The sequence below is a fragment of the Medicago sativa genome, chromosome 6, assembly GCF_051527215.1.
Source record: "Medicago sativa cultivar Bolivia chromosome 6, Bolivia_mono, whole genome shotgun sequence".
Classification (NCBI taxonomy): domain Eukaryota; kingdom Viridiplantae; phylum Streptophyta; class Magnoliopsida; order Fabales; family Fabaceae; genus Medicago; species Medicago sativa.
The window spans coordinates 37391862-37418354 of NC_140754.1; the positions used below are offsets into that span (position 1 = coordinate 37391862).

Here is a 26493-nt window from a genome sequence, read left to right on the forward strand (position 1 = left end):
GCTATTGATGAGATTGTAACTGGTTGGGGATATGATAAACAACACTACAGGATTTGGGGTGCAGTTGATGGGAAAGATGGTAAGTTTTTTCAAATTTATGTTGATCATCTTGCTGAAGAGGTTGCTATAAGGGCTATTGGTGATGAAGTTGATGGGCATTTATATTTAGAGCACAATCAACAGCATGTCTTAGAAAGAGATTTGAAATTCAGGGAACCTGTTTGTTTTGATATGAAGTTCAACTCTGATGTGGAGGATAGTGGTTATAGCAGTGATGATGTAGATCTAGATGACAGTGAAAATGAGAGAGCTACTGCACTAGATGATGGGTTTGATGTTGCTGAAAATGAAGAAGTCCCTGTAGAGAAGATGTTAATAGGCAATATGAAGAAGTCAGGTACTAGTCTCTGCAGTAGAGGTAAGGCTCCTTTGGTTGAACCAGACAAGAAGCAAAACTTAAGTAAAGGAAAGGGTAAGGCTCCAATGATGGAACCAATTGAGGAATACTTTAGTGAGGAGTTAGATAGCTCAGATCCAGATGATTCTGACCATGAGGGAGGAATTAGGTATGAAAAGTTTAGAAAGGAGCAATTAAACAAGGACTATCAGTTTAGATTAGGTATGGAATTTAATTCATTAAGAGAGTTCAAGGATGCAATGATAGAGTGGAATGTACTAAATAGGTATCAAATTAGCTTTGAAAAAAATGAGAGTTATATGGGAAGGACTGTGTGTATGGTAGATGCTTTGAAAAAAGGAGAAAAAAGAGAGGAAGGGGAGAAAAAGAAGTGTGGGTTATAATGTCTTTGTTCTAAAGTGGGTAACAGTCACACTTACCAAATTAAAAGCTATGTAAAGGACCACACGTGTGGGAGGGTTACAAAAAACAGATCTGCCAAGAATAAGTGGGTTGCAAACTTTGTTGTTGTTAACAAACTTCAAACAACTGAGAAAGTCACAATCAAAGACATCATGAATGATATGAGGACCAACCACTCAGTAGATCTTACAAGAGGAAGGGCATGGAAGGCAAAGCAGATAGCACAGAAGATTGTTGAAGGGGATGCTGACAGGCAGTATAGCATGGTCTGGAGATATGCTGCTGAGCTAACAAGGGTTTGTCCTGGTAACACTGCTAAGGTAAATGTTGAAAGACTTGGTCCTACACTTCAACCAAGATTTGGGCCTTTCTACTTTTCCTTTGATGGATGCAAGAGGGGATTCAAAGCTGCATGTAGACCTTTTGTGGGGGTTGATGGGTGCCACTTGAAGACTAAATATGGTGGACAACTTCTGCTAGCTGTTGGAAGGGACCCCAATGACCAGTATTTTCCACTGGCATTTGGTGTTGTTGAAGTAGAAAGTAAGGCAAGCTGGAGATGGTTTATGGAGTTGTTGATGAATGACATAGGAAATGATAAAAGATATGTATTCATATCAGATCAACAGAAGGTATATCAATATTAATTGTGATTTTTAACTGTTTGTAATTTTGTCAGTTTTACTAACTTAACTGTGTTTTAATTGTTATAGGGATTAATGTCTGTTTTTGAAGAAATGTTTGATTCAATTGAGCACAGACTTTGTTTAAGACATCTATATGCAAACTTCAAGAAGAAGTTTGGTGGTGGAACTTTGATAAGGGACCAGATGATGGGTGCTGCAAAAGCAACCTACTTTCAAGCTTGGAAGGCAAAAATGGATGAATTGAAGAAGATTGATGCTGGTGCCTGGGAATGGTTGATGCTTCATCCTACTAAAAGTTGGTGTAAGCATGCTTTTTCTTACTACCCTAAGTGTGATGTACTAATGAACAACCTAACCGAGTCCTTTAATGCAACAATATTAGTGGCTAGGGATAAACCATTTTTGTCTATGTGTGAATGGATTAGGACTTACTTAATGAATAGGATTGGTACTGCTAGAAATAAATTAGATAGGTGGCAACACAACATCATGCCTATGCCTAGGAAGAGGTTAGATAAAGAAGTTGTTCTGTCTGGACAATGGACACCAAATTTGTCCATCGGGGAGGAATGTCAAGTGACACATCATTATGGTCAGCAACAATTTATTGTTGATACTGCTAAGAGAACTTGTACTTGTGGGTTTTGGGAATTGGTAGGGATTCCTTGTAGACATGCAATTGCTGCATTATCTTATAGGATGCAAAAGCCTTCAGATTTTGTTGACCAGTGCTACTCAAGGGAAAAATATTTAGAGTGTTATAGTTTTGGAGTCAGTCCCATCAATGGCATGGAAATGTGGCCTCAAGTAGACATAGAAGAACCTTTGCCACCACACTACAAAAGAGGACCTGGAAGACCCAAAAAACTGAGGATCAGGGAGGTTGATGAGCTTGGCAGTAGAATGAGAAGACCTGGAGTGAGTTATAGGTGTACGAAATGTGACAAGTTTGGACACAACAAGAGGAAGTGTAAAAGTACTACTCAGGATCCAAATGCTGCTAAAAGACAGGTAAATTTTTTTCACTTTTTTTAACTTTGTTTAACTTTGTTACTTTTTTACACATCTGATAATGGTATGAAACTGTTATAGAGAAAACCAAAGAGGCAGACTGAAAGTGGTGAAAATGAGGATGCAAATGAAAGTCGTGAACATGATGCACATACTACTGAAAGGGACAACTCTGATAACCCTGCTAAAAGACAGGTAATTTCTTAGCACTTCATATCCATTATTTTACCCATGATAGTGTGTTTCAAGACTTAACATATGTTGTGTTCTTACTATTTTGCAGAAGCAAGATACTTCTCAAAATGGTTTGTACTCAATTGAAGATGTGTTTGATGACATTCCTGATGCACTGTTTGCATCCATTCCTGAAATCCATATTTCTGCTGCTACAACTGATCAATCTGATCAATCTCCTATGTATGCTGCTGCAACTGAAGTTAATGTGTCTGCAGCTGCACCTGAGTTACCTGCTGCTGCAAGTGAGTTACCTGCTGCTGCAACTGAGTTACCTGTTGATGCACCTGGACCAAAGATGTTCAATGGACCAAGGATGCTCAATGGGCCAAGGATGCTCAATGGCCCTAGAATGCTCAATGGCCCAAGGATGCTCAATGGCCCACCTGTGACAATTGCTGCTAAGTTGAAGAATACTGTCCAAAAGGTTAAGAAGAGGACAAGTGATAGGCTCAGGAAACTAAAGACAAAGTTAATTAAAGGTCCAGGGGCTACTGCAGATGCACCAATGGTGATAGATGAGTCTGAAGAAGGGGTTTTAACACAAGAAGGTACTGCAGAGAAGGAAGGAGTGGTTCTTCCATATATGAGAACAATGCCAACTTTAGTTGCAGAGAAATAACTTTGTTTCAAGTAATGTGTCAGTGTTTTGTAATGACTTTAAGCACTTTGTGTGCAATCTTTTCAAACTTTGTTGCCTGTTATGACATTAAGCACTTTGTGTGCAATCTTTTCAAGTACTGTGTTAGCTAACTATTTTGTAATGACTTTAAGCATAACTAACAGTGGTGCTAAGTATTTTGTAATGACTTTATGCACTATTAAAAGTGTTGCTAACTATTTTGTATTAAATCATGATGTTATTGACGCCAAAGTTAAACCAGAATGTAACAAATCAAAATACTTCATTCATTAATACCAAGCATTACATCATACTAGTTATAGATGTTCTAAAGTTCATCTTTGAACACATTACATTTCAACAGATTACATAAACTTCAAAACAACCAAGAAGAAAATCCATGACAACACTAATAAAACAAGTAGTCCAAAGCTTTTGCTTCTTTCATATTGCAACTTCTTCTTTGTTTTTAGGTGCTTCGTTGTGTGTAACAGCCCGTTTTTCGCTAGATTTATTTTATTATTTATTTATGTGTGTTCTATGTGCTCTTATGTGATTAATTGTCTCTGTGTGTATTTTTGGTTGGGATTCGTAGAATTCGGTGTTAGAAGGGTATTTTAGTCATTTTGGGCTTAGGGGCATTTTGGTCATTTTGAGGGCAGTGGCAATTTTGTAATTTTGCAGAAAGTTATTTTTAAGTGCTTAGTGAGGATTTTATTTTACTAATTGCTAGAGGGTGTAGTAATTATTTCATTTACCGTTAAGTGACCGTTAGTGTTATATTTTACCGGTAAGTGAGTAGTGACATTTTGAGTGTTAGAATAGAAATGGGTTAGGCCCATTAAGGTTTAAGAAATAAGCCCAATTGAGTAGAGCTAGTATATAAACTCTAGTTGTTGGTAAAACTAGGTTTTACAAACATTTTCATTTCATTTGAGAAGAGAAGAGAAAGAGGCTAGAGGGAAGAACAAGGGTTAGAGCTTGAAGAGGGGATTCATCATCTAGGAGCTCAATTGAAGCTTGGGTTAGAGATTCTTGGTGCTAGAGGTAAGAGGGTTAGGTTTCAACCATAATTCATCTTTTTTTTCTCTTATTGAACCTAATTGTTGTCAAATTCGTGCATAATTGTTGTTGTTATGTTTGAGAACATGATTTATTTGATAATTGCATGTTAGTATGTGAATTAACATGTTCAAATGCATAGTTGTTGGTGTTTTGTGTTCTTGAGCAAGTTTGATGAGAATTGATGTTGTGATGTTGAATTATGCATGAATTTGTGTTCATTAGTTGTTGTTATTGATTTGGAACATGTTGTTGTGGAATTGGTACTTTGGGTATCAAGATTGGTGAATTAATGATAAGATTTGATATTGTTGTTGAAAGTTGAGAATGAATTGAGAAATTGGTGAATTTGGTTAGGTTGATGATTTAATTCCAAAACTTGTATGTGTTTAAGTGTATTGAACCTATTTTGACCTATAAACACTTTCTGGAACTTGTTTTGGTGATTTGGGGGATTGAAAATGGGATTTTGGGATGAATTTGGGTTAGAACCCGTAACTGAGTTATGAGAATCTGATGTAGGACGCTTTCGCGTGCTTAGGACGCTTAAGCATCCCATCAGCGTCCCAGAAGCGTCCCAAAAGCGTGCTGTTCCAGGAGTTCTGGAACTAGGACGCTTAAGCGTGCAGAGGACGCTTTCGCGTCTTAGCCTCAGTTCAGCAAATTTTGATTTTTGTTTTCGAGCACTTGGGGACCAATCCGATACTTCTAAAATGTTTCTTTGGACTTAATTAACCTCTGTTTATGCCTTTAATCCTACTGGAACATGATTTGATTTGGTTTGGACTTGAATTTGTGAAAATCGTCTAACTTTTATAAAAACGGTTCAAACGTTGATTTTTCCGAAAACTCGTTTTTGTCCGGAATTTGAGGTGGGATTAAAGTTGTATATTGTTTATATGATTTCTAAAAATGGTTGTGATTGGTTCCATCAAGTTTGAACTTGTTTTGCTTCGAAAATGGAAAATTTTGTGAAAAGTGATAAAATGAGACGAACCTTGGGTTTTTCGTGAATTCGTCGCATTTGGCCGATGAAATGCTTATGTACCCTCTACTGCACACATATGTGAATTGTGAGAATACAAGGCATAGGCAATTGAGCTTGTTTACTTGGTTTTGACTCAAATGTTCAATTAATTTAATGTTGTGATTTTGAGAGACGAACTTGACTAAAGATGACTTTTGAGAATCAATTGACTGTGAATCCTTTATGGAAAGTTATTATATGTTATAGGGAGATGATTGGTGTTGTAATTATGTGACAACTATATGTTGTGTGATTTTTGGATGTGGTTGGTGATTGTATATATGATATGTAATGGTGAATTGTTAATGATTGCATATATACAAGTATTGGTGATGGTGAGGTGATTATTGTTTGTGTGAACATATGCCTTTGTAGTTGAGTCATATGTTCATGCATACATGACTGATGGTGGTGGATTATATATCCAATGGAGGTGATTACGATGTTTTTGTTGCATCAAAGGTGACGACCTTGAGGTGTTTTGGTACCACATGCATCTAGATGAGTCTAGAGACATTGCATAAACTGTTGGTGGATTGAATTGCATTATGATGTGTTTGATGGTTGATTATTGCTAGTTGTACTTGCGGATTGAATTGTTAATTGTTGATTGACAAGGTGAGGTTGTAATATGTGTAAGATACACTTGTGGATATGAACTTGATATGATGATATTGAATGATCTTGGATTATTACATGTTGTGAATATTGTGGAACTATGTATGAATTGTCATTCTTTATCCTTGATTATATCTTTCATTTTCAAAGTTCTTATTAATCTTATATGGATTATGATGATATAATGCTAACCCTCAGTGGTTTACCACCTACTTTTCTGTATGGACGGGTAGATGGAGTGCAGGATGCTTAGTGTTTCTTGTTGATGCCGAGGAGTGGAGTCCTCTTTTTCATGCAAGTGTCTAGATTAGGGCTCTGATCTTGGATAGTCTTTGCATGTTGTTATTTGACTTTATGTTTTGAAATTGTTGAGCTATTTTGTTATTTGGAGTTTGGAGAATACATATGTATTTTATTGGAGATCCAGATATGTCTATGAATTATTTGTATATGTTCCGCTGCTATGTGACGTGACATGATCGTTATGCATGTATCAATTGTGGTTTATTTGGAGACGTAGTATCTATTTCTAGAATATGGTTGTATATTCGCGCGTTTTACCGCTTATTAGAAATAGGGTGTTACAAGTTGGTATCAGAGCCGTGGTCAGTCTTGTCTGGACTAGTAGACTAGTGTGTGTTGATTTACCCTGTTAGTATGCGAATGGTAATGAGTTACCTTCGGTACTTGTTCTTGTGTTGTTGTGTTGTTGTTCTTATCTGTTGGTTGGTTTTGTGTAGAAGTGAGATGGCTGGTGGTAGAGATGATGCGGCAATTGCTCAGGCTTTGGCTTCGATGGCTCAGGTGTTGGCTCAGGCTAATGAGCAGGCGGCAGTTGGTCATCGTGATCCTGGTGAGGCTGAGGAGCGAAGGTTGGATCGTTTCTTGCGGAACAGTCCGCCGACGTTCAAGGGTAGATATGACCCGGATGGAGCTCAGAGTTGGGTGCAGACCATGGAGAGGATCTTCCGTGCTATGGTGACTAGTGAGGACCAGAAGGTCAGGTTGGCTACTCATATGCTTGCAGAGGAGGCTGAGTATTGGTGGACCAATGCTAAGGGAAGGCTTGAGGCTGGTGGAACTGTGACTTGGACTAGGTTCAAGACTGAGTTTTTGAGGAAGTACTTTCCTGAGGATTTGAGGACCAAGAAGGAAGTGGAATTCTTGAACTTGAAGCAAGAGAACCGTTCGGTGGCTGAGTATGCGGCGAAGTTTGAGGAGCTTTCGAGGTTTTGTCCGTACATCAATGCGGAGGATGCTATGGTTTCCAAGTGTGTGAAGTTCGAGAGCGGTTTGAGGCCCGACATCTACCAGTATATGTGTATTCAGGAGATCCGTGATTTTGATACTTTGGTGCATAAGTGTCGTATGTTTGATGATGCTGGAAGGGCTAAGGTTAATCACTACAAGGCTCAGAGTGAGAAGAAAGGAAAGGGGCATGGATTTGGGAAGCCGTACAACAAAGACAAAGGCAAGAAGAGAGAATCTGGTGGAGGCTCTAAGGTGAATGTTGCTGAGGTGAGGTGCTACAAGTGTGGCACATTGGGTCATTTTGCTAATGATTGCAAGAGTGGTGAGAAGTGCTACAAGTGTGGAGAAGCAGGTCACAAGGCTGCAGAGTGCAAGAAGGAGATCACTTGCTACAATTGTGGTGAGAAAGGGCATATCAGTACTAAGTGTACCAAGCCGAAGAAGGCGGCGGGGAAGGTGTTTGCATTGAATGCGGAAGAGGTGGAGAATCCTGATAATCTCATCCGAGGTATGTGTTTTATCAATAATACTCCTTTGATTGCAATTATTGATACTAGTGCTACTCATTCTTTTATCGCGGCGAGTTGTGTTGAGCGCCTGGGTTTGGTTGTGACTCCGTTGTCTCGAGGGATGGTTATCGATACCCCAGCTAGTGGTTCAGTGACTACTTCTTTAATGTGTGCTAAGTGTCTTGTTAGTTTTGGTAATGTTGACTTTGAGTTGGATCTTGTGTGTCTCCCGTTGAAGCATATGGACGTAATTTTTGGTATGGATTGGATGTTGACTTTTGGTGTTAACATTAATTGTTTGACCAAGAGTGTAACGTTTTCTAAACCGGTAGCAGAAGAAGGCGGAAGGTTCTTAACCGCGGAGCAAGTGAAGAAGTCTTTGGATGGCGAAGCTTGTGTGTTCATGATGTTTGCTTCCTTGAAGGAGAGTAGTGAGAAAGGAGTTGGTGATTTGCCGGTAGTGCAAGAATTTCCAGAAGTTTTTCCGGACGACATTACCGAGTTACCACCGGAGAGAGGTTGAGTTTGCAATTGATTTGGTGCCTGGAACGAGTCCTATTTCGATTGCGCCGTATCGGATGTCTGCATCAGAGTTGGGAGAGTTGAAGAAGCAGTTGGAAGAATTATTGGAGAAACAGTTTATCAGGCCAAGTGTTTCGCCGTGGGGTGCTCCTGTGTTGTTGGTTAAGAAGAAAGATGGAAGCATGAGGTTGTGTGTGGATTATCGGCAGTTGAACAAGGTGACAATCAAGAATCGGTATCCCCTTCCGAGGATTGATGATTTGATGGATCAGTTGGTTGGTGCAGAAGTGTTTAGCAAGATTGATTTGAGATCAGGATATCATCAGATTAGAGTGAAGGCGGAAGATATATCCAAAACTGCGTTCAGAACGAGGTATGGACACTATGAGTATTCTGTGATGCCATTTGGAGTGTCTAATGCGCCAGGTGTCATCATGGAATACATGAATAGGATATTTCATCCTTTTCTGGACCGTTTTGTGGTGGTGTTTATAGATGATATTTTGGTATATTCGAAGTCTGAAGAAGAACATACCGAGCATTTGAGGATTGTGTTGGGAGTGTTGAAGGAGAAGAGGTTGTTTGCTAAGTTGTCGAAGTGTGAGTTTTGGTTGCGGGAAGTGAGTTTCCTTGGTCATGTGATTTCTAAAGGTGGTATTGTCGTGGATCCGTCGAAGGTTGAGGCAGTGTTGCGGTGGGAATCACCTAAGTCTGTTTTTGAGGTTAGAAGCTTCCTTGGATTGGCAGGTTATTATCGGAGGTTCATTGAGGGATTCTCTAAGTTGGCGTTGCCATTGACGCAGTTGACTCGGAAAGGACAAGCTTATGTTTGGGATGCTAAGTGTGAGAAGAGTTTCCAAGAGTTGAAGGAGAGGTTGACGTCAGCTCCAGTGTTGATTTTGCCGAATCCGAAGGAATCGTTTGTTGTGTATTGTGATGCTTCTAAGATGGGTCTTGGTGGTGTGCTTATGCAGAATCATCAGGTTGTGGCTTATGCTTCGAGGCAGTTGAAAGTGCATGAGAAGAATTATCCGACTCATGACTTGGAATTAGCGGCCGTGGTGTATGTATTGAAGATTTGGAGGCATTATCTGTATGGTTCTAAGTTTGAGGTGTTCAGTGATCATAAGAGTTTGAAGTATCTGTTTGACCAGAAGGAGTTGAATATGAGGCAGAGAAGGTGGTTGGAGTATCTTAAGGATTTTGATTTCCAGTTGAGTTATCATCCTGGAAAGGCCAATGTTGTTGCTGATGCTTTGAGTAGAAAGTCGTTGCATATGTCTGCTTTGATGGTAAAGGAGTTGGAGTTGATTGAGCAATTTCAAGACTTGAGTTTGGTTAGTGAGTTAACACCGGATGGTGTGAGGTTGGGAATGTTGAAGCTGACAAGTAATATTCTGGAGGAGATCAAGAATGGTCAGAAGGAAGATTTGGAACTTGTAGATCGAGTGGTGTTGGTTAATCAAGGCAAAGGTGGAGACTTTAGATTGGATGAGAACGGTATTTTGATGTTTCGTGATCGTGTTTGTGTGCCAAGTGTACTTGAGCTTAAGAAGCAGATTTTGGAAGAAGGTCACAGAAGTAGTTTGAGTATTCATCCAGGAGCGACTAAGATGTATCAAGATTTGAAGAAGTTGTTTAGGTGGCCTGGGATGAAGAAGGATATTGCAGAGTTTGTGTATGCTTGTTTGGTGTGTCAGAAGTCTAAGATTGAACATCAGAAACCGTCGGGTTTGATGCAACCGTTGTTTGTGCCAGAGTGGAAGTGGGATAGTATCTCTATGGACTTTGTTGGAGCTTTGCCGAAGACTGCTAAGGGTTTTGACTCTATTTGGGTGATTGTTGATCGGTTGACGAAGTCGGCACATTTTGTTACTATTAAGACCGATATGTCTGTGGCTAAGTTGGCTGAGATCTACATTGAGCAGATTGTTAGATTGCATGGTGTTCCTTCTAGTATTGTGTCAGATCGGGATCCGAGGTTTACTTCTAAGTTTTGGGAGAGTTTGCAAGATGCTTTGGGAACTAAGTTGAGATTGAGTTCTGCTTATCATCCTCAGACTGATGGTCAGACGGAGAGGACTATTCAGAGTTTGGAAGATCTGTTGAGAGCTTGTGTGTTGGAGCAAGGTGTCAGTTGGATTGAATGTTTACCGTTGATTGAGTTCACTTACAACAACAGTTTTCATTCTAGTATCGGGATGGCACCGTTTGAGGCTTTGTATGGTCGGAGGTGTAGAACTCCTTTGTGTTGGTATGAGTCAGGAGAAAGTGCTTTGTTAGGACCGGAAGTTGTGCAAGAGACGACCAAGAAGGTTAAGATGATTCAAGAGAAGATGAGAGCGTCTCAGAGTAGGCAGAAGAGTTATCATGATAAGAGGAGGAAGGACATCGAATTTCAGGTTGGTGATCATGTGTTTTTGAGAGTGAATCCTGTAACTGGTGTTGGACGTGCTTTGAAGTGTCGGAAGTTGACTCCTCGTTTTGTTGGACCTTTTGAGATTGTTGAAAAGGTTGGGGTTGTAGCGTATCGGATTGCGTTACCGCCATCTTTGTCGAATCTTCATGATGTGTTTCATGTATCTCAGTTGAGGAAATATGTGTATGATGCGTCCCATGTGATTCAAGTGGATGATTTGGAAGTAAGGGATAATTTAACCGTTGAGACTTGGCCGGTTAGGATTGAGGATCGTGAAGTGAAACGTTTGCGTGGCAAGGAAGTCGTTTTGGTTAAAGTGATTTGGGTTGGACCGACCGGTGAGAGTGCCACTTGGGAATCGGAGAGTAGGATGAGGGTTGCGTATCCGGAGTTGTTTCCTTCAGGTAATTTTCGAGGGCGAAAATTCTTTTTAGTGGGGGAGAGTTGTAACAGCCCGTTTTTCGCTAGATTTATTTTATTATTTATTTATGTGTGTTCTATGTGCTCTTATGTGATTAATTGTCTCTGTGTGTATTTTTGGTTGGGATTCGTAGAATTCGGTGTTAGAAGGGTATTTTAGTCATTTTGGGCTTAGGGGCATTTTGGTCATTTTGAGGGCAGTGGCAATTTTGTAATTTTGCAGAAAGTTATTTTTAAGTGCTTAGTGAGGATTTTATTTTACTAATTGCTAGAGGGTGTAGTAATTATTTCATTTACCGTTAAGTGACCGTTAGTGTTATATTTTACCGGTAAGTGAGTAGTGACATTTTGAGTGTTAGAATAGAAATGGGTTAGGCCCATTAAGGTTTAAGAAATAAGCCCAATTGAGTAGAGCTAGTATATAAACTCTAGTTGTTGGTAAAACTAGGTTTTACAAACATTTTCATTTCATTTGAGAAGAGAAGAGAAAGAGGCTAGAGGGAAGAACAAGGGTTAGAGCTTGAAGATGGGATTCATCATCTAGGAGCTCAATTGAAGCTTGGGTTAGAGATTCTTGGTGCTAGAGGTAAGAGGGTTAGGTTTCAACCATAATTCATCTTTTTTTTTTTCTTTACCCATTTTTGTTGAATTGATTAATTGAACCTAATTGTTGTCAAATTCGTGCATAATTGTTGTTGTTATGTTTGAGAACATGATTTATGTGATAATTGCATGTTAGTATGTGAATTAACATGTTCAAATGCATAGTTGTTGGTGTTTTGTGTTCTTGAGCAAGTTTGATGAGAATTGATGTTGTGATGTTGAATTATGCATGAATTTGTGTTCATTAGTTGTTGTTATTGATTTGGAACATGTTGTTGTGGAATTGGTACTTTGGGTATCAAGATTGGTGAATTAATGATGAGATTTGATATTGTTGTTGAAAGTTGAGAATGAATTGAGAAATTGGTGAATTTGGTTAGGTTGATGATTTAATTCCAAAACTTGTATGTGTTTAAGTGTATTGAACCTATTTTGACCTATAAACACTTTCTGGAACTTGTTTTGGTGATTTGGGGGATTGAAAATGGGATTTTGGGATGAATTTGGGTTAGAACCCGTAACTGAGTTCTGAGAATCTGATGTAGGACGCTTTCGCGTGCTTAGGACGCTTAAGCATCCCATCAGCGTCCCAGAAGCGTCCCAAAAGCGTGCTGTTCCAGGAGTTCTGGAACTAGGACGCTTAAGCGTGCAGAGGACGCTTTCGCGTCTTAGCCTCAGTTCAGCAAATTTTGATTTTTGTTTTCGAGCACTTGGGGACCAATCCGATACTTCTAAAATGTTTCTTTGGACTTAATTAACCTCTGTTTATGCCTTTAATCCTACTGGAACATGATTTGATTTGGTTTGGACTTGAATTTGTGAAAATCGTCTAACTTTTATAAAAACGGTTCAAACGTTGATTTTTCCGAAAACTCGTTTTTCTCCGGAATTTGAGGTGGTATTAAAGTTGTATATTGTTTATATGATTTCTAAAAATGGTTGTGATTGGTTCCATCAAGTTTGAACTTGTTTTGCTTCGAAAATGGAAAATTTTGTGAAAAGTGATAAAATGAGACGAACCTTGGGTTTTTCGTGAATTCGTCGCATTTGGCCGATGAAATGCTTATGTACCCTCTACTGCACACATATGTGAATTGTGAGAATACAAGGCATAGGCAATTGAGCTTGTTTACTTGGTTTTGACTCAAATGTTCAATTAATTTAATGTTGTGATTTTGAGAGACGAACTTGACTAAAGATGACTTTTAAGAATCAATTGACTGTGAATCCTTTATGGAAAGTTATTATATGTTATAGGGAGATGATTGGTGTTGTAATTATGTGACAACTATATGTTGTGTGATTTTTGGATGTGGTTGGTGATTGTATATATGATATGTAATGGTGAATTGTTAATGATTGCATATATACAAGTATTGGTGATGGTGAGGTGATTATTGTTTGTGTGAACATATGCATTTGTAGTTGAGTCATATGTTCATGCATACATGACTGATGGTGGTGGATTATATATCCAATGGAGGTGATTACGATGTTTTTGTTGCATCAAAGGTGACGACCTTGAGGTGTTTTGGTACCACATGCATCTAGATGAGTCTAGAGACATTGCATAAACTGTTGGTGGATTGAATTGCATTAAGATGTGTTTGATGGTTGATTATTGCTAATTGTACTTGCGGATTGAATTGTTAATTGTTGATTGACAAGGTGAGGTTGTAATATGTGTAAGATACACTTGTGGATATGAACTTGATATGATGATATTGAATGATCTTGGATTATTACATGTTGTGAATATTGTGGAACTATGTATGAATTGTCATTCTTTATCCTTGATTATATCTTTCATTTTCAAAGTTCTTATTAATCTTATATGGATTATGATGATGTAATGCTAACCCTCAGTGGTTTACCACCTACCTTTCTGTATGGACGGGTAGATGGAGTGCAGGATGCTTAGTGTTGCTTGTTGATGCCGAGGAGTGGAGTCCTCTTTTTCATGCAAGTGTCTAGATTAGGGCTCTGATCTAGGATAGTCTTTGCATGTTGTTATTTGACTTTATGTTTTGAAATTGTTGAGCTATTTTGTTATTTGGAGTTTGGAGAATACATATGTATTTTATTGGAGATCCAGATATGTCTATGAATTATATGTATATGTTCCGCTGCTATGTGACGTGACATGATCGTTATGCATGTATCAATTGTGGTTTATTTGGAGACGTAGCATCTATTTCTAGAATATGGTTGTATATTCGCGCGTTTTACCGCTTATTAGAAATAGGGTGTTACATTGTGGCCCTCTCAGTCCCATATACCTTGCCTAATTCCTTTCCAACTTCTTTTCCAACTTCCTCTCCAATTTCCTTGCCAAAAACCCTTAGAAATTCAGATAGCCTTGCACAGTTCTTGCAACCATCTTCAACATTCCTACCAGTCAGATTCACCATGTTGCTGCTTCCAACATCGTAGGCATTTGAACCTTCTGAGTTATGCAATGTAGAACCAAGTTCACTGTCCCTGTTCTTTGCAGCCAATCTTTTCAATAGGGCTTTCACTCTTGGTGTTTCTAACTCATCATCCCATATGAACAAATTACAATGATCTTCATTCTACACCAAATAATTACAGCATATTTATAAGACAAGAAGAGGAAAACAAAATCAAAAAACATCAAAAATTATTACCTCCCAAAAATTACAGCACCTCCAAAATTTCCTCTTTGGGTTTTCATCTGTGTTTGATACCCACAATCGCATAAACCTATTGCACCCACATTTCGGTGCTGTTCTTCCATCTGAGTTCCCAATTGATGATGCTTTGCTTCCAGCCATGACAAACCCTAAAAAAAGAAATTCGCAAATAACAAATCGCAAGGAAATTCGTGAGGTTGACAACCAAAATTGAAGAGATTGAAGAGGATTACGAGATTTGGATCTGCAATCGAAGAGGAAAAGGGAAATGGAGAAGGAAGAAGACGATAATGAAGGATACGAAAATGGAGAACAAAGATAAAGGGAATGGATTTTTAAAAAAAATAAAATTTTTAATGTTTTTTTTAATAATTAAAATGATTAAAATGATTTTAATTAAAAAAAGGGGAAATAGTGATGTGGCAGTCAAATACACACGTGGTAGGGAAAAAAAATTAAAAAAAAAATAAATACACACTGGCGCGCCACGTCATGCCTCGTCATGCCACGTCATCAGCTGGGGGGGTCTCAAATGTGCTTAGGGGGGTTTTTGATGGAATCTTTATATTACAGGGTTGGAATCGAAAGAATCTTTTTTACAGGGGGAAAAACCGGAACTCGCCTATATTACAGGGGGTAAAGACATATTAACCCTATATTTTATTGGACTATCTTCAATAATAGTTTTGAACATATTATAATTTTCATGGCAATTATCAACAAATTTAAAGGGATTTTATATCTTGAATCCTGATGAGATATGGAAAATTGGTTTCAATATTGGAGCATTTTAATACTTCTTGAGTTTGATCAAAAAAGCTTTTGTATTTGGTTGAAATCGAACAATATAGAGTTAATGTTTCTCAATGGTATTTGACCCGGACCTTGATTTTATGTTGGTCATTGTAGCTAGGGAGTGTCTTTATTTATCACCTCTTTAATAAAGTAATGGTAGCAGGGTGGTGGTTTTGGTGTTATATTATATTAGCTTATAATTGTTATAAACTTTGCACACCTGTTATAAGTACATGTATTCCAAGAGTACCAGCATTGGTTCTTCATAGTGTATTCTAACTCAAAAAAATGAAACTTTGTTGGTTCTGCAATGCTAAATAATGATGCATTTTGTGGTCATCTTAATCTCCATTTGAAGCTCATTATTTATATGTTTTGATTCATAAAAACCTATAATTGCATTGGTTTTCATCTCATTTCCTATTTTCTCTTTTGCCATGTTGTTTTGAATATGTTGTGTTTTCAAAGATTTGTTCACTGATTCTATACAAATATTTGAAATTAGAATAGCAGGTTCTGAATGTGGCGGTTATTGTAGAAATGGTTCTCGATATTGTTCGTCACTAGGATTGATTGCTTTCTATAGTTACATGTGGCGTGGCTAATTGTTGCATGTTAACCAACTCAGAATCATCACAATCACTTACTTATTTGACACAAATGCTAAAAGGACAGAGAACTCGGTACACAATTTGTGGAAGCTGAAGAAAATTTGCCAATCCAAAGGAAAATGCTGAAATACACGACAATGTTTGTTGTCGGATTTGCACGGTCAAATTTATAATTACCATTTTTTGCCTCTAGTGTATATTTGAGAAAACACCTCATTCGGTGCTCTAGATCAACTTCTATACGTGTCTTACCACATCATTGCTTTAGTAACATTATTTTTTAACATATATACTACTATTGCTTTTGTTTATAGTTTAATATTGGAACTTGGTTATGTATGTTATTGCTTTGGTAACATAGTTTTTTAATATATAGTACCATATACAAAAGCATCAATAGACTGAAAGAAATCCATTAATAGAGCAATTTGGGTGTTGTTAACATAACAAGTCGTGCGGCTTTCGTGTATTGACCTCTCGTGCTATATAGCAGCGCTCATCCAACAATTGGTTGTTTTATACTTTTATTCATGTTTTACATGTGACCAAAATTTGTGGAAGTTGTTCTGTTTATGCTTCACCATCTCCGGTGTATTATCAATTGTGCAACATTTTACTAACAAGCTAGTAATGATTTTGTGCTCTTGCACGAAACTGAGAGAAAAATGGTGGAAAACAGACGAGTTAAATTTTGTAAGTGTAAAGATCCTTTGCTCTTGCACTGATCTATGGAGAAACATATGTACGAACATTTTTGTTTTTCCTTGATTCTCTTACTGAAGGGTTTTCCACCCCTTTAATGATCTATGGAGAAACAAATGCCACTTGTACGCATCAAAAAAATTAAAAACAAAATTAAATATACAATAAATGCGCCACATCAACAGACAATTGATCCAAATTAACGATCCTCCACAACATTCAATCACTCAACTATGGCTTGCATGCACAAGGCAGGTCGGACCAATTGATAGAGCAGAGCCAATAACACAGAAGAAATCAATTGAAACTAGAGAATAGTGGTGAATATTATTAAGTAGATGGAATAATAAGTAAAAGAGTCACAAGTTCTAGAGAAAAGCTCCTCAACAAAGTCTCTTGTTGCCGGTCCTAAAAGGGTACTAACAAATAATATGATTGCTTCATAGAACTCCCTCTGTAGATTTACTTATATAGAATACTGCCAAGGATATATTATCAAATAAAATGTTTACTAAGATTTATTTGAATAATATCTTTATTATATATTTCTAATATATAATATCTTTACTAAGATTTATTTGGATAATATTTTTATTATATATTTCAAATATAATATCTTTACTAATATTTATTAAGATAATATCTTCTTACTCTCTTTATTGGGCGCGTAAGGCCCATATCTAGTTTCCTGTCATCACCGACCGCTAGAAAAACAACCTTGTCCTCAAGGTTGGATATAGTTTCTATCGCCATTTTTGCTACTGAGAGAGCCTTCAATTTGATTGAGAAACAAATAGGAATGGAGCCATTGAAGACATTGACGTTGGATATCAATTGCACCCAAATGCTTGAGGACCAAAACTTCCCTTTATCATATACCAAATTCAGCCGCATCCAAATGCTTGAAGACAAAAACTTCCCTTGGTCATATATAAGTTTCAGAAAATAGTATATCGTGGAATAGTTTATCCCACACAGTCCATAAGATAGTTGCATTTTCCGGGGTCCCATGGTGTTACCAAAACTTCTGAAGCTCTTGGATTGGCATATCTCATAGCTAGTATGAGTATCTCTTTTGTGTTGATAGAATGTCCAAATATTTTTTACATCTTGCCAACATTTATATCTAATAAAATGTTTCTTCTTGATTTTTTTAATGTATTGTATTATTTTTTAGCCAATAAAATGCATGTTATCTATCTAATAATCATTATATAAATTTTATTTAATTTTTTTGTAAAAGAACGGCAACTGTGTGTTTTATCTTGGTTTTCGGGTGTCAAACATTGATTAAGTTTGAACCTTTTTAACCTTTGATATCTCATTTTTTCTTGGGAAGGGAAAAAATAAGCAAAATCCTTGAGGATCGAGGTCCGGGAGTTGTTTTCGCTACGGGAAGGTGTTAGGCATCCATAAGGACTATAGTATCCTATAGGAACCGTCTTTACTTTCTACGCGCGCGTTTTTTTTTTAATGCTATTTTGAAAGTGTTTATTTAAACCTAAGAGTTTACTAAGTGAAGAATTGGAGGGAGAAGAAGATGTTTGAATTTTTATTTTATTTGAATTGAAGGAATTTTGATTCCTTGCCTACGTACCCGTTTAAGGGATCAAATCCACCGTAGTTCTCTTCCAAAAATGATTTTGTTTTTTTGTTGGTTGATTTTAAGTTTGAAAATTGGAATTTTGAAGAATGGAGATTGAGAGGCCTTAAAGGCATGAGATTTAAGAAAAAGTGGGGTTTGATTAGTTATTTTGAAAAAAAGTCAAGTATGATTAATTTTCATTGAAAATTTTGGTTAAGAAAATAAAAGAGAAAATCAATGGGGTTTTGGACCCCCAAGGTTTATTAAGAAAATCACTTGAGTGATGTTGTTCATGTTTTTTGGAAAAGAGGGTTTTTTCTAAGTTTCAAAGTTCCTAGACATACATCTAAAGCATTCAATCCTAAACATACATCTAAACATGATTACCCTAGCCATACATCTAAAAATATCTATGTGATGTGTGTGCATGTGTCGGTGCTTGTGTCGGTGTACATTATTAGAGTCCATAGTCCATTACATCATTGGCCTAGATACATTCTATGGTCTTTGTGAGAACTTAATCCCACACAAATGAATTAAAAGCAAAAGAAATGTAAAGAGATGGGATGAGAAAGTATGATGGAGAATATGCTTATGATGTATGAAACATGGAACAAGAAAATGTTAGTAGCATAGGGTGATATCAAAGAAAATAAAGCAAGTAAAATATCAAGACAAAAGCATAGAAAACTTCACAAAATCAAGCCAAGAAGTGCAAAAAATATAGCTAAAATTTACTCACAAAATGTAAGAATCCTATTGCCTAAAATTCTCACATTCTAATACACTTTCCAAAGGCTTAGAATCAAGTCTTAAAATGAGAATTAGAGCAACATGATGAACTTGACATTTTTAAAGTGAATTTTAGACATATATGCATTATTTACTCACAAATGTAACTTGTAAACCAAGCAACCAATCAAGACTCACACACAAGCATCACAATTATGTACAAACAGTAGCTAAAGATTCATAGAATCATATAACATGTACATCAAATGGTCATCAAGAACATAGAATGGAATTGAGCAATTTTTTAGAGGTTTTTTCACATAAAATCAAGAAATAATGCAAGAAAATGTGTTAATATTTTTTGACAAAATTTTCAGTGAACAAAATGCATAGAAATAATCACAAAAAATAACAAGAAATATACATGAATTTTTTTTAGAATTTTTAAAGGGTTTTAGACTCAAAAATTCACAAATTTTAACAAGAATAGCAAACAAATTAACAAAAATACTACATATATTTTTTCTCAGGTTTTGACACATAGAAACATTACAAAAAGGTCAAGAAAAATATCAAGAACATCTAAAAAAAAATCATGGCATTTTTGCAATAGTTTTAGGCAAGGCAGGGGGTGCAGTGAGCAAGAAATTCAATAAAACGTGCAGGAAAGGGGGGTCCATATAGCAACAATCACACAGCCATGCAGAATGGGCCTAAGAACACAGAAAATGGATCGGGTGGGGCTTGGAGCGCGTTGAACCGGTCCATTAACAGTATATAAGGGTTTGAACCGGTCCAACCCTCATTCTAACCCTCCCTTTCTCTCTCTAAGTTGTTTTAGTGAGAGAAGCTCTCACTTCTCTCTTCCTTTCCGTCGTCTTCTCCGATCATCTTCCTCATGAGTTCCGGCGAGTTCAACGGTGCCGGTACGGTGGTTAGCCGGTGGCGCCACCGTACCTTCGTGGTTTTTCAAGATTCTTACATCTTTGAACTCGCCTTCCTCTCCTCTTTTCACTTTTGAAACTGTTTTTTGGAGGAAAGGCTTGGATCGGAGTAGATCTACGATTTTTTTTTCGGATGCAAACTTTGAATTTTAAAACGAGGAAAAGGAAGAGAGAAAAAGAGCTCACCTCGGTTTTAATCGGAGGAAAACGAACAAGAACGCTCACTGGAGGTCTTAGAACCTTCTTCGAACCGGTGAGTTGCTTCGAATCTCTTTTTCACCGAAAATAAATCGGTGAAACTTCTCTTTTGATGCTGATTTTGCTTCCTCTTTCTCACTGTGATCGAAAACTCTTCTTCTCTTTCTCACTGTGATCGTACGATCTGTGCTTGAATTGCAGTGATTGGTATTCGATGATGATGATTCAGTTGAATCTCTGAGAATCCACACTCAAACTTGTCGCAATTGATTGTTGCTTCTTGATTCTGGAAATTAGGGTTTTGGTTTATGGATTTTGACGGAAAATTGAATGGATTAGGGTTTGTTACAATTCGTAACTAACTCAGATTGTGTTCGTTTCTCTGGAATTTTTGGATTATGGCTTGGTGATGACGAATGTTGATAATGGATATTGGTGAATTCTGGAAATTTGTGTTGTTTTTGGGACGAATTTGAGTTTGTTAGGGTTCAAGGATGAAGATGAATCTTCATCTTTGTTCTTGAGGATTTTCGGTTTTGATTCTGTTTTGGTGGAGAGAGAAATTGTGATTGTGTTTCTGGTGAGTTGGCAAGAAGTGAATGGTGTTGACCCTTTGACTGTGATGTGTCAGCTTTATAGCTGATGCAGTAATGTCTGGACCAATAAAATGATGCCATGTGGCGCTTGGACAAATGAGAGACTGACATGTGTACTGGACTTGTAACAAACTTTGGACCAATCTGCAATTAACTGAAATAAAATGACTAAAATGCAAAATGACAAAAAGGACTTAAAAATGCAATTAAAATAAAATTGGTAAAAAAATGTAATTTGCAAATAACGTAAAGTGAAATGATTAAAAATGACAAAACGGACTAAAACGAACCAATTACTTAAATGAGGTACTTTAAAGTAACCTCTATCTGCCAAAATTTCGTGTGAAATGACCAAAATACCCCTAGGGGCTAAAACGACTTAAAATGACTCAGATGCAATTTTAAAATGGTTTTTTGACATGGAATTAAAGCAAGAGTTTATACAAGCGAAATTAAAAGACTCATAGAAAAAAAAAATTGGAAATTAAACAGAGTTTTAACACATGAAAAGACTAAAATGCCCCTAGGGGCTACACTGACTCAAAATGACTTCAAATGCAATTTTTGAAATGGATTTTGACATAGAATTGAAATAAAGACTTATTCAAACCATTTGAAAAGACTCAAAAAATTTTCAAGGATTAAAATGAGTTGAATGCAGGAAATGACTAAAATACCCTTTTTCATGAATTTTGCAAATAATATTGAAATAAAATGCAGAGAAAGATGCAATTGATCAGAGACAAATTCAAATGACTTGAAATGCAAGAAAGATGTCTTGGATGACTTGGAATGCAAGAAAACATGGACAAATACACAGTTAAAAGATTTGTAAAGCTAAGTTGAGAGATAAAGCTGAGTGAAATGTCAGTGTAAACGATAGCAAATTGGCAATTCTTCAAAAGTAACAGACATATATCAAAGATGAAAGAAAATTTTGCACAAGTATTTTTAGGTCCAAAATTAGGGTATAACACTGTGGTAGTTAAAACTGCCATAATTCCCGTTTTTTTTTTTTTTTAATAAAAACAGCGAGAATTCTAGCGGTTCAAACCACCACTAATAGTTGCCCGACCCGTTCCCATACCAGCTCTAAGCCCTAATATATTTGACTTGATTTAGTTTTTTTTTTTTCCTTTATTTGGTCAAGAAGTATAGCGGATTGTGAGATAAATAAGTCGAGTGTTCGAGATTTGAACCGAAATCTCTACGTATATTGCAATGTCCATACCGTTTAGAATATGCCCACGGCGATGATTCAATTGTTTTATTCTCATGTTTTCCACACATGTTTTAATCCCAACATTTCCTATTTGATTTTCATGAATCTTTTTAACGCGTGGCTGCCCTAGTGCTAAGTCAAGCCTGGTTTTCCTCATCCATAACTGTGACAATCACAATTCACAAGTGTTATTTCCTCATATCAGTCAAAGGCTATTTTTGTTCATCCATAACAGAACCTCCACTATGCATGGAGGTGAGATACACGCTTCTATATTTATGCTATTAAACACACCATTTTGGAAAAAGAAATGAGACACACAAACACACCAACTAGCATATTGTATATAAATTTATATACTCATTCACTATCATTTTTCTGATTACAGCAAGATATTTTCTCCCCTCCAAGTACATCGAGTTTATGTTCATTACATTGAAGTTGTTTTGTAACCTCCGAATATGATAGTTTTCGGGGGAAGGACCTAATTCATAAAAATATTGTTCCGGGATCCACAACAATCTCTCCTTAAACCATTGTTCAAGCCAATCCGTTGCGCCTTCTGAGAGGGCTTGTAAATCTCCTTCACCAGAATTCAGTCTCAGAGTAAGATTACAGGTTAGCAATCTTATATTTTTAACAATTTTATGGTGCTGGGAAATTTGAAATGCCAAGTTTACCGAAAGATAATTGATGGTAGAACATTTTTTTCACGAGATTTAATCATTAAATTGATTTGCTTTTTTGTATCTATATGATTATTCAGTATTTATGGGTAATAGTTGTTTTTGCAATGACAATGTTACAATATGAAACTATTATTTTAAGTTATTATTTGTATTATGATTTTATAATAAAACTATGGTTTGATAATCCATAATTAAATTATATGAGACTTTTATCTTACTGACTTACTATTTTTGCATCAAGCTGAAATATTTATTAGCCGCTATATTTTGTGTCAAAGATTTGGTTAGTTTTGTTTCTTCACTAAGAAATACACACTTTGTTTCATATATACTCATTTTATTATTTAGTTGTTGCTACACTTAGGCATACAAATGATAATTAAATAATGAGAGTGATCTTGAGTTTAGAATCCAGATTAAAATTGTGTACCAAATATTTTTGAAGTGCACAATGGTTATAGGGATTGAATTGCGTTCAAATGAAAAATTATAGAAAATTTGTATGATTATGACATTCAATTAAAAAATTTAGGTCACAATGGTTATATGATTCTACTTTTTCCCGTAACTAAAGAATTAAAAATCAAAAGGCAACCAAACTTTTTTTTTCCAAAGGCCAATGGAAAATAATATTAAAAAGAAACTAGGATTCAAATACCATTGAGCATGAGTATTCTTGATATTGTTTGATTTCCACTTCAACCAATTCCACGATACACTCTAATGTAAGATGCATGCTAATAAAGCCGGAAATCCATGTCTCTTCATTATTCAAGATTTCAAATCCTCTGAATGTGTTGATAATTTCATGTCAATTATAAAGTATCCGAACTTATTGTGATAGATCTATCTTGTGATCCTTCTTTGGTATTAAGAACAATGAAGAAATCAGTAAAATACAAAAAGGAAGGATTAGGTCACCAAAATAGAGAAAATGTTAATACGATTGGCATTTTCAAGATTATGATTGAATTTTGAAAATGCCAGTTGTAATAATTTTTTTTCTGTTTTGATTAACTAATTCTTGGTTATCGTATTTTGCAGATTTATACCTTATTCCTAATGCCAAAAAATGATCACCATTGTAGATTTTATTGGAAGATCTTTCACCATAGTTTTGGATGTATTATAACTGTCTTCGAAATTATCAACATATTTAAATGGTTTTGATATGTTGAATGCTGATTAGACACGGATATCAGGTTTCATTATAGCATTTTAAAAGCGGTTGAGTTGGTAAAATGAAGCTCTTGGAATTTCTTGAAATCAAACGATATAGGGTATAATGTTGCTCAATAGTATTTGAATCCGCCTTTGATTTTATGTTTCTCATTGTAGCAAGTGACGATCTTTATTTATCACCTCTTGTCATCTTGGTTCGATTCATACTTCAGTAATGTAATGGTAGCAGGGTGGTGGTTTTCGTATTCAGTTATGCTATATGGTGCGAGAAGCGAACCACACGAATGGCACGAACACGCTTTGTTCCCCACCCAGTTTTCCTTTTCTAATTGTTATAGGGTTTTAAATATTAAAACTAAAATAAATAACTAAAATATATGGAAGAGAAAATCACGCAAAGAAGGACTTGTCGGCTACAAACATCCCATCTCACACTAAATTTCATCACTGCCATCCACTTGTCGTTTTGATTGTCACTGTTGTCGTCATTCTCATTGTCTTCCTGTTGTGTTTCTCCCGGACAACTACCATTACATTAACGTATCAATGCTGCTAATACTTCTATTTACCACAGCTGTTGCCCGTTTTCACCGCACAACTACCTCCCGCAAAACAATATATTATTCACTTCAAATCTAGCAAAGATTATTATTCTTCATCCTAAATTAATTGCTTCAATACGTATTCTACCTTTAAAGTAATTTTTCTTCATTGGGGTGAAATATCAAACAATTGCAATTAAAGTACAATACCAATCATTTTTTAAGAAAATTGCAGCAAGTTAAAAAACAAACAATTTTCCAAACAATAAATAAAACTGAGAGAGGGGAGAAAGCGGCTCAGTATAGTAACCGTGTGGGATTGTGACAAGGGAAACTCGAATAGAGAAGGTGCTTTGAATTTTGAAGGTGAGAAATACACAAGAAGGGGGGGTTGAATTGTGTTTTGGAAAATTCTTCGTTTCTCCTAAAAATTGAATACACTGGTCAGAAGCTAAGTGAGACAGCTTCTGAAGTGGTAATCAGAATCTAAATGCAGCGGAATAAAACAGAGAGAGAGAGAGAGAGAAGAAGAACGACACAAAGCAATTATACTGGTTCCTTCCACAATCCAGAAGTACTCCAGTCCCCCTTGCACTTCCAAGGAGATTTCACTAAGAGTAATATCTGATTACAATTGCTCAAGCACACAAGCAAGAGACTTCCTTTGCTCAAGCACACAAGCAAGAGACTTCCTTTGCTCAAGAACACAATCAAGAGACTTCCCTGCTCAAGCACATCTGCAAGAGACTTCTAACTAAACAAAATTACACAGAATATTGTTTAAGGTTGAACACTTGATATACAATCAGAGGTGCTCACAATATAAATCAGATACAGACTCAATGACTTAAGAATTTCTAAAATGAAACTTTGAGACACAGAAATTCTAAGTGAATGCAGAACAATTTCAGTAGAGGTTTGGCACTAGTAAAAATGTTGTGAGTCTTTCGTTCAGCATTACCAAAACTCTAAGTCTTCACTCCTTTATATAGAGGTGTGAAAGAGACGTTGTGAAATTGCCAGCACATCAAAGAGTCGTTGTTGAAGCTTGATCTTTCACCAATGATCTTTTGCCTGATTTGGTTGTTGTCCTATGAAGAACCAATTTGAAATCCATTCCTTATCCAAAGGAACATCTATGCAGGCAAGCTGTTATTCTGGAGCTGCTTTCTTGTCTTGTAGCGTGGACACAAAACAGAGTAGTGGAGAAGGTGGTTGTACAGTTAGTACACAGTACAATGTCAACGCTTTCGTCCAAAATTGCAAGCACATGCCTTCAAACACCTTTGAAATGACCGTTGCAAAATTCCGCTAATCTTTTGTTGTGTTTTCGAATTCAATAGACAACTTTTGCAGTGATGATTCTTCAATCCTTGAATCTTTTACAAATCCAGTTGATCTTCAGCTTCTGGTGAAATGACTTCTGATGAGGCAGCTTCTGATGATGCAGCTTCTGATGATACAGCTTCTGATAACACAGCTTCTGATAACGCAGCTTCTGATAATGTGGCTTCTGGACCTCTTGTCTTCAGGAGCACTATTCTTCAGAAACACTTTACTGACTTCAGGAGCGGCTTTACTTCAGAAGCGCTTTTTCTCTTCAGAAGCGAGTTGCCTTCAGGAGCACTAAGCTTCAATTTTGTTGAATCCTTTTGCTCTTTATTTGCTCATTCAGAACCAATAAATGATGTAACTTTTTAATTATGGTCTTGTACACTCAAACAAATATTAGTTAGTCCAATTTACAATTTTTAATACCTTGTTATCATCAAAACTCTTTAAGGTTCATTGTTAAACACATTTTGTTCCAACAATCTCCCCCTTTTTGATGATGACAAACAATAGTATTTAAAATTGATCAATTGTTATTAATCTAATTAACAAGTTGACTTTGGGGTTATGAGGTTTGTAAGCTCAGAATCTGAGGTTTGTAAGCTCAAACTCCCCCTGAGTCTGATATTCTTTAAGGTGAGGTTTGTAAGCTCCCCCTAAGTTCTATCCAGGTTAATTAAATTCATTTAGCGCGCAATAATAATCTCAGAGATTAAAATGAAATGAGTTATAGATGAGAAGAATGGTTCAATTAATCTTATTTGAAAATTTGATACTCCCCCTTTTTGATACACCTCTCTTTAGGTAAGAACAAAAAGATATAAGTTTTTCAAAAAATTTCAAATATCATTAATGGGGCTCAGAGCCTTTAAATACTATCACATATACTCCCCCTTTTGTCATTATCAAAAAAAAATTACAAATAAACATAAAGACAAAAAGAT

At 36.5% G+C, this 26493-nt stretch overlaps 1 protein-coding gene and 1 pseudogene across 2 annotated transcripts; both read left to right on the forward strand.

Annotated features, from left to right (window-relative positions):
* The first annotated feature begins 972 nt into the window (after nucleotides 1-972).
* On the forward strand, nucleotides 973-3440 carry LOC146914933 (uncharacterized). The gene is made up of 5 exons (XM_085716220.1): nucleotides 973-1452; nucleotides 1534-1768; nucleotides 1850-2478; nucleotides 2560-2673; nucleotides 2762-3440. The coding sequence occupies exons 1-5, from the start codon at nucleotides 973-975 to the stop codon at nucleotides 3332-3334; spliced, it is 2031 nt and encodes a 676-aa protein (XP_085572346.1). The 3' UTR covers nucleotides 3335-3440.
* Nucleotides 3441-3821: 381 nt separating this feature from the next.
* LOC146914934 (uncharacterized) lies at nucleotides 3822-13948 on the forward strand (annotated as a pseudogene). Its single transcript, XR_015016592.1, has 4 exons — nucleotides 3822-4381; nucleotides 6782-8517; nucleotides 10183-11748; nucleotides 13667-13948. The product of XR_015016592.1 is annotated as an uncharacterized LOC146914934 (transcript).
* Nucleotides 13949-26493: the final 12545 nt, after the last annotated feature.